The sequence below is a fragment of the Armigeres subalbatus genome, chromosome 1, assembly GCF_024139115.2.
Source record: "Armigeres subalbatus isolate Guangzhou_Male chromosome 1, GZ_Asu_2, whole genome shotgun sequence".
Classification (NCBI taxonomy): Eukaryota; Metazoa; Arthropoda; class Insecta; order Diptera; family Culicidae; genus Armigeres; species Armigeres subalbatus.
The window spans coordinates 165,346,455-165,354,087 of record NC_085139.1 but is presented as its reverse complement, the minus strand read 5'-3'; the positions used below and the strand labels follow the sequence as shown (position 1 = coordinate 165,354,087).

Here is a 7,633-nt window from a genome sequence, read left to right as displayed (position 1 = left end):
CAGTTTACTAATGTTGTTATGAAATAAAACTGGTCAGAGATACATTTTCATCGAATTATCTAATCATTACACATGTTGTTTCAAATAACAGTCATTGATGTAATTGAGCTAAAATTTTGATATGCCTTGGTGATCGGGAACCTACGCATATTCGCACTGAACATCCGTAACCAATTCAGAGCCATTCCTCCAATACATTTTCTGTCAAATTGACAGTGACAGTAACGCATCGAATGCGTTACCTTTATCAAAGGGCAGATGAATATTTCAAAACGCACGTGCTATTTCACTCACTGCGCTTGTGCAACGTGCATTTGTTTACATCCTGCCGACCAATCAGAGCGTTTGTTGTTGTTTAGCCGGCCAGCTGATTTTGACGTTGCGTGCAGCTTTGTGTGTATCGATTTTTCAAATTTCATCGATTCGCTCGACGAAGTTGGAAAAGTGTGAAAACAGTCGTAGGACTTCACAACGGTGGAAATTTTCGTGCGTAGAAAATTTGAGAAAAGTGATGATTTTTTGGCACTTTCCGTGCTAAATGGTTACCCACTGTGTTCGTTATGATGGAACTACTGGATGCCGGTAGATATAGTGAGAATTTTCATGAGATTTTCGTTAAAAATCTCGCAAACAGGTATTTTCTCTAATGGACGACTGGTATCCTCTACAAAATAATAACCCATTTAAAAATCTCATAACTAATCCCTCATTTGCCACCAAAACCATATTTCATTTGTTCAATTGTGCTTCAGGAAAAGTAAGGATGATAAAATTAAGCGTAAGGAACGTAGTATTCAGGTAACTCTGGTAAGGCGTATTTTTCCAATTGTAAGATTTGTGCAAAAATGGCCGCCATTTTTAAACTATTTTCTCACCCTCTTATTCCCAACCACCCCTTTTGAGCTGTCAAACAGGGTGGTGTAAGGGGGTGAGAAAGTTCATTGGACTTTTTGATCGATTGTTTTGATTTTGGCAGCGATGCCAGTTATTTTTCGTTGCATTGGAAGTGTTTTGGCGGGAAAACTAACTTGATTTTGGTACAACAGGAAGGCGAATCCCTGTCATCGTGGATCGAAATCGCACCGAATGCGTCCAAGTTTGCCATCTACAATGCGATCCGGTCGATTGTCCTGGAGGTCGAAACCAAGAACTCTAGATTGAATCTGCTTGGTGGTTCGTCGGGAAAGCTGCCCAAGTCGTTTTGCTACCATCAAAATTCCGGTAATGACAATGAGCAGAATTGCCTGTCGTGTAAGGAGAAGGCGAAGGATGTTGGAGCGTTCAAGGATGCGGATGTTCCGGAGTTCGATTTCGAAGAAAACTTTGAACCTGAGGATATACAGACGTTCAATGTCCCTAAGGTATGCAGATCGGATAACGGCCTGTATGTTCTGACCAAATTTGATTACGCTTTTCTTTGTAGATCGTCGGAGCCGGGTTAGAAAGTCTATTCGAAATCATATCAGAAACTCGAACGGAACATCCGAGGATATGCACGAAGGCACTGAAGTCGCTTTATGATATAATACAAGGTAAGAAATATGTTTTCTCTAATAGAACTGTTTTTGCGTTTTAGAAAAAAAAATCCAATGTTTACATAATACTGAAGAAGAAGTTGGAGCTACAGATATGATATTGTGGTGTCCTCTGGAGATCAGAAATGAAGGCGATATGGAGAACACGGAGCAAAAATTTTAAGCCTTGGTCACGTCACGAACATGTGCATTTTTATAAGACTTGAAAAACAGAATTATCTTCGAGATGTGGTACAAGCACCAGTTCGATTTCAATACCATGAACTTCGGCTGAATTACTTGGGAGACTGGATTTCATTATGCCGATTTGTTCCAGTATAGTTGTGCCGGAGTTAAAATTCGGTGCAAATCAGAAGAGCTGCGGCGCTATGCAGTATTCCAAAGATTTAAAAAACATCAGTGCCACAAAGACGGATACTGTTCCAGTGCGAAGAAGCTTGACTTCAAACACGCGGTTGTCATCGAAGAAAGCGCTCACAGATGAAGAACGTCTGAAAGCGAACGAGATTAGTAAAAGCAGAGGTGAGCGGCGGTCAAGTCAGCTTGCAGCTCAAAACTGCGTCGGATATCATCATAATTACCGAGTTAGTTTGATTTCAGCTCTCGACAGAGCACCTGTTGTTTTGTTCTTCGCTAACCACGCGTTATCTGTCTGTTTTTAGTAGTGCATTGTTTTCGCAAGCCAGTCGGTCGTTTTTACCATTGCGGTGTGTGAAACACAAAACACAATTGAATTCAAGTGAGAAGCCAAATACGAGCGGAATTGTCCATTTCGTGAAGATGATGGACACGGGTCGCAGCCAAATCGATGCTGTTTACAGAATAGCACAGGAGAAGTCCGTGTTCATAAAGTTCAAATCGGAAGAAGCAATAATGCTGTATGTATTGACTTCTAATTCGGACGCATTATTTTTCCATTGTGCAAAGGGAAAAAAAAGCTGCTGTATGCATGTCCCCTGCGGGTGAATACATCCAGTATGTGTGGGTGTACGACTCACCACCCAAAGTTACTGATCACAAACTTGCTACTGTGCTGAGGAAGTATGGTAAAGTGAAGAATGTGGGGCGGGAAAACATTTCCAGCTGAGCTTTGCTTCGACGCGTACACAGGTGTACGTGGCGTGTACATGGGCGTGAAGAAGGAAATCCGGTCTTCCCTACATTTCTCGAATCGGAGGGGGGAACATTTTCTACAGCGGAAACAAGAACAAATGTTTTCTATGTAAGATGGACGGACACCATCTTAACTTATGCCCCATGCGGAAAACCCGGGAACAGCAAAGAAAACGTTAGGATAAACGGAATGAGAATGTAAAAAAAATTAACAACCCTACGTACGCTGATGTGGTGGAAGAGAATTTTGCGGACAAAATTGCCTATGAATAGTCCGGCAACTGAAACCAAAAAAATAGACTCGTGCGATATGCCAGAGGCACCAGAAAAAAAAAGAAACGGAGGAACAATGGATGTTGCAGCAAGAAAAAAGAACAATTTTTCGGGTGAAAACCCCATCCTTTACGCTGCCTCTGAGGAAGTATTATAAAGTGTATTTGAATATGCTTATATTATCGGTTCCTGGCTCCGTTGAGTTGATTTTACGACATCTGAGCCTACCAAATAAATGAAATTTAAAAAAAAATACCGAGCAAATATGGCAGAGAATCGGGGAACCTGGTGTAAGTCCGGGATATTGCAAGCTGCTACACTGCCGCAAGCGGCAAGTAAGTCCCATCTGTATATGCTGCCCATAAATTCATAATAGTCCCATGTTTGCTTGATTTCCTATCTACATGTCACTGTTATGCATTTTTGGGCAGTTTGGCTGCCATATACATACTGGACTAACTTGCGGATAGCGGCAGTACATCTTCCAGCAGCCCCCCTGGAGCTTGAGGGACAGTTGCTGCGAATTGGTGATCTAGGGAGGGAAGCGAACTACAAGATCTTCACCCAAATTGACATTTCAGACACCGTCTTACAAGTAGGAATGGACAAATGCTGTCTGGAGCGGCTCAAAATCAACGCTGACTGAGGACTCTAGGCACAACCGACTTCCACCAAAAGTCGAACCAACACTTGGAGCGTTTCAGTAACTCGTAGACACGGTGTTTGCTGGTCTCGTATGCACTTCGATCATAAGTGTAACCGTCAAACAGTTTTTCGTTGCATCCAGGAATTCGGATACCCTATCAAGGCAGAAAAGTACTTGTTCAGCCAGTGACGTATCAAATACGTCGGGCATCTCATCGATGAGCACAGTTTGCTTCCAAATCCAGCCAAAATCGGAGCCATCTGATACATATCAGTGGCGAAGATGAACTACAACCGGAAATTTATCCCCTTTCGAGTTGCTATGCTGAACGAATTGTAAATCCAGCGGGATTTCGGATGCGTCGAGCTGATCATTTTTATCAGAAGATAAATCTCCGTGCAAAGTTATATTTGGATGCAGAATTCGGACCTTCCTAGACCTGCTTCGTCCACAAGCCACTCCGCAAGTGAACGACCATCCAGAATTAAAATCATTCAGGAAAGATAACCGAGTCTGCGTCAAGGTTCCTGGAGAAGGCACCTGCGGTAGCCTTGAAGCGAAATGGAAAAGTTATGTTTTACCTATGCGTGGGTGGAAGGCAGGCGTATAATTCAGTACGAAACCGAACCGGCAGAATGGCAACGATCCCGTCTAGGACAGACAAGGCAAGGAATCTGCACCAGCCAAGCCAGCCTCAACCATCAACCAATTCTCCGCTCCAGCACCATCCGATTGAAGACAAACGTATCTTATGTCATCATCAGATCAACACGTTCGTTGGGTAGAGCTCTCTTTCATGGAACCAACGCTAGAAGAAATTGTTCAAGGATTCAATTTAAAAACTTATATCGCCTCCTGAAAATAATCCATAAAATAACTGTTCACGGCCATGACTTTTGCGAAGTTTTTAGTTGACAAGACATCTAATCATTGCTCTTTATCTTATGATGATTTATTTGTTCATGTCTCTATCCGCTCTCTGAATGTACCGCTTGATATACTTCCAGGTCAAGATCCCGAGAGCTTCCGCAATGAACCCGACAAACTGTTCAACTCACTGTACGACATCCTACTGGAGCTCGCTACCATGCACAGCCAGTCGCCGGCGAATGCCATCCTGCACCAGAAAGACGCCAACTGGTCTTCGATCAGTTGTTCGACCCTGCTGGCGCTGTGCATCGCCAAAGGGGACACCGGCAAGCTACTGAAGGCCATCACGTCCATCCTCATGTCACCGAAAATACTGTCCGGACAGTTGATTCAGCTACCGCAAAGTATCATCAAGCTGCAGCGTAGCGTCCACTCGGTTGCCCTGGGCAAGCTGAACATTCCAGATTATTATGCCTATGGGATTTCGCAAAATAGTTTGATCGATCACGTAAGTGTCCGCAGGTGAAGTATGCTTTGTTATAAACTTTATCAATCGATATTTCTCGTCTATAGTTCACCATAAAAGATTACATGTTTGTGGAAAAAGTGTTCAATCCGAATTGTATTGCATCCGATGGGAGATACATCTATATCCTGATCGCAAAGTCACTGGTGAAGATCGGTTCGGGTTTTAATGGAACGGTTCCGGGATTTATCTACGGGATCGCTAAAGATTTCGGCAAGGACCGAAATGAATGGATAGGATTTTGTAATGTAAGCTTTTCTATTTTAAAATACAGGCTACTCAGTTCTGAAACAATTTATCTATTGATACAGAATAAGCTATTCTACAAGAAACTAACGAAACGGAATATGGACAACCTTCTCATTGTGGACACAGAAACTCTCCAGATTACTGGCTCAATTCAGACACAAACATCCGTGTCCACGAAAGATGGTAACAATTGCTTATTGTTCACAGATGGTGAATCAATATGCTGTATTTGTACGTCTTCAGGAAGCGTAAGTTCTTTGATTCAACTGACCCACACCTAACATATTATCATACGTATTCTTATCGTTTTCAGGACAACTTATTAGTAAAACAACTGTACTCGAAAAACTCCTTTGCCTTCGATCTCAATCTGAAACTGGCCAAGAACGGTTTCCACACCTTAGGATACTCCATCATAGAGGAGGAGATATTGAGCGAAAATCAGCTGAAGAAAATACAGAGCTCGAGCAATAGCTTCGTCCCTGCCTTGCCCAACGAAATCCATCTCGCTGGTATATCCTGCGGTAAGGAGTTCGGCTTAGTGCTGGGCAGCAACGGCAAAGTATTCTACTACGGAAAGGGAGCCAGCCTCGGATTGAAGGCAGTTGGGAAAAACCCCAGTCTGAAACTGAATGAAATCATAATTTCAAAAACAACCAACTTTTCCCAGGTGGCGGTTGGACACGACGGAGTCCATGCTCTGATGTTGAACGAAGATGGCACGGTGTTCTTTGCTGGTAAGATAATTTCAACTACGTTTAAGTACAGTCAACTTTTACAATGTTTTGTCACGATTCAATTGGGCGTTATCTCGAAATCTGAAAATAGTCTTCCAATAGTCTGACGAACGTCTTCCACTTGATGGTCTACAAGCTTAGTTCAACGAGTAAAAATTGACTTACCAATGAATAATAAATTATCTAATAAGATTTAGTTAATAATATTGTCTGTACCGTATATTTTTATTCCACAGGTACTGCTCGGAGAGGTGAAGATGGCGAACAATCCAAGAACCGTCGTCAGCTGAAGGCTGTCAAGCCAAAAAAAGTCAGTAAAATCGATGGATACTTCATTACCCACGTGTCATGTAACAATGGTAAGAATGAGCAACGTGCTTTCAGTTGATTTTGAAAAATATTCAGTGTATTTTCCATTTAACAGGCACGTCTGCATTCGTTACCAAAGATGGCAAGCTGATCATGTTTGGAAAAGACACCAATTACTGTGACTCGGCCGGGATTGTAACGGGACTCAACGAAGTAGCCATTGTGAAGGTTGGACTGGGAAAAGCGCACTGCGTGGCGTTGGACGCTAAAGGCCAGCTTTATACGTTTGGGCTCAACAATAAGGGTCAATGCGGAAGGAAATTCACTAAAGATCGCAATGGTATGGCTGGTTAGATGATCAATGGTAAAGTTGTACATAATCGATTTTCTGTTTCAGATGAAACATTCGATCCCAAACCGAAACTGCCAACTTTCAAGCCAATGTGCCCCATCGATGAGCACACCATTGTGGACGGGAAGTGCAGGGTATGAAAATCATCAGAATAACGTTAAGCTAGAAATTCATTTAAATTGTTACAGATTTGCAACGTGTGTCGCGAATGTACGGGATACAATACTGCTTGTGTTTCGACCAAGAAAACTTTTGTCAACGAACGGATTCCTGGAACGTAAGTATCTATCGAAAATCTTAATAGCCATGAACACTCGAGTGAACAAGATTGAAGAATTCGGACTTGGCATTTGAATGTCCAAAGAAGCGCAAATTGATTCCGCCACCTTTAAAAACATTACCATTGGTAGCACCTGTTTCCTGTACTAAGTTTGAGTTGAATATCTGCTTTAGCAACTATTGATGGTATCATTGATGATTATACTAGTTACAAAACACAAGGCTGAAAAATGTTTTCTAAAATCGAGGAAGCATCAGAAATTCGAAAGTGCATCACCCTGCTTCAGTCCGTCTAAGGACAGAAACGAGGTTGACACTTCGTCGATTTCGAGCCATCCAGCGTTTCACATATCAGTCTAATCAGTTTCGCCGGAAAACCATGTTTGGACATTATCTGCCACAGCTCATTTCTTTTCACTGAATCGTACGCTGCTTCGAAATCAATGAACAGGTGAGTCTGTAAGTTGTACTCCCGGAATTTATCAAGGATCATCCGCAGGCTAATCATCTGATCCGTCGTTGATCGGCCCTCACGAAAACCTGCCTGGTATTCGCCGACGAAGGACTCATCAAGCGGTATCAGTCCTTTAAACAGGATACGCGACAGGATTTTGTACGCCGAGTTCAGGAGGGTGATCTCTCCGTAATTGGCACAGTCTATTCTGTGCCTTTCTTATAGATTGGGCATATCAGGCCATCCAACCAGCTGGGAGGCAGTTTTTCATCCTCCCATATTTTCTGGAT

At 42.6% G+C, this 7,633-nt stretch overlaps 1 protein-coding gene across 1 annotated transcript in view; it reads left to right on the top strand.

The window, feature by feature from the left end:
- Positions 1-437: 437 nt before the first annotated feature.
- LOC134205483 (E3 ubiquitin-protein ligase highwire-like) overlaps positions 438-7,633 on the top strand; it is a 269,802-nt gene continuing 262,606 nt past the window's right edge. Inside the window, exons 1-12 of the mRNA XM_062680761.1 lie at positions 438-634; positions 753-807; positions 1,047-1,361; positions 1,424-1,532; positions 4,575-4,945; positions 5,011-5,211; positions 5,275-5,460; positions 5,526-5,949; positions 6,186-6,308; positions 6,374-6,598; positions 6,656-6,744; positions 6,799-6,887. Of these exons, the coding sequence (XP_062536745.1) occupies positions 561-634; positions 753-807; positions 1,047-1,361; positions 1,424-1,532; positions 4,575-4,945; positions 5,011-5,211; positions 5,275-5,460; positions 5,526-5,949; positions 6,186-6,308; positions 6,374-6,598; positions 6,656-6,744; positions 6,799-6,887 (2,261 nt within the window). The 5' untranslated portion in view covers positions 438-560. The remainder of the gene's footprint in view (positions 635-752; positions 808-1,046; positions 1,362-1,423; positions 1,533-4,574; positions 4,946-5,010; positions 5,212-5,274; positions 5,461-5,525; positions 5,950-6,185; positions 6,309-6,373; positions 6,599-6,655; positions 6,745-6,798; positions 6,888-7,633) is intronic.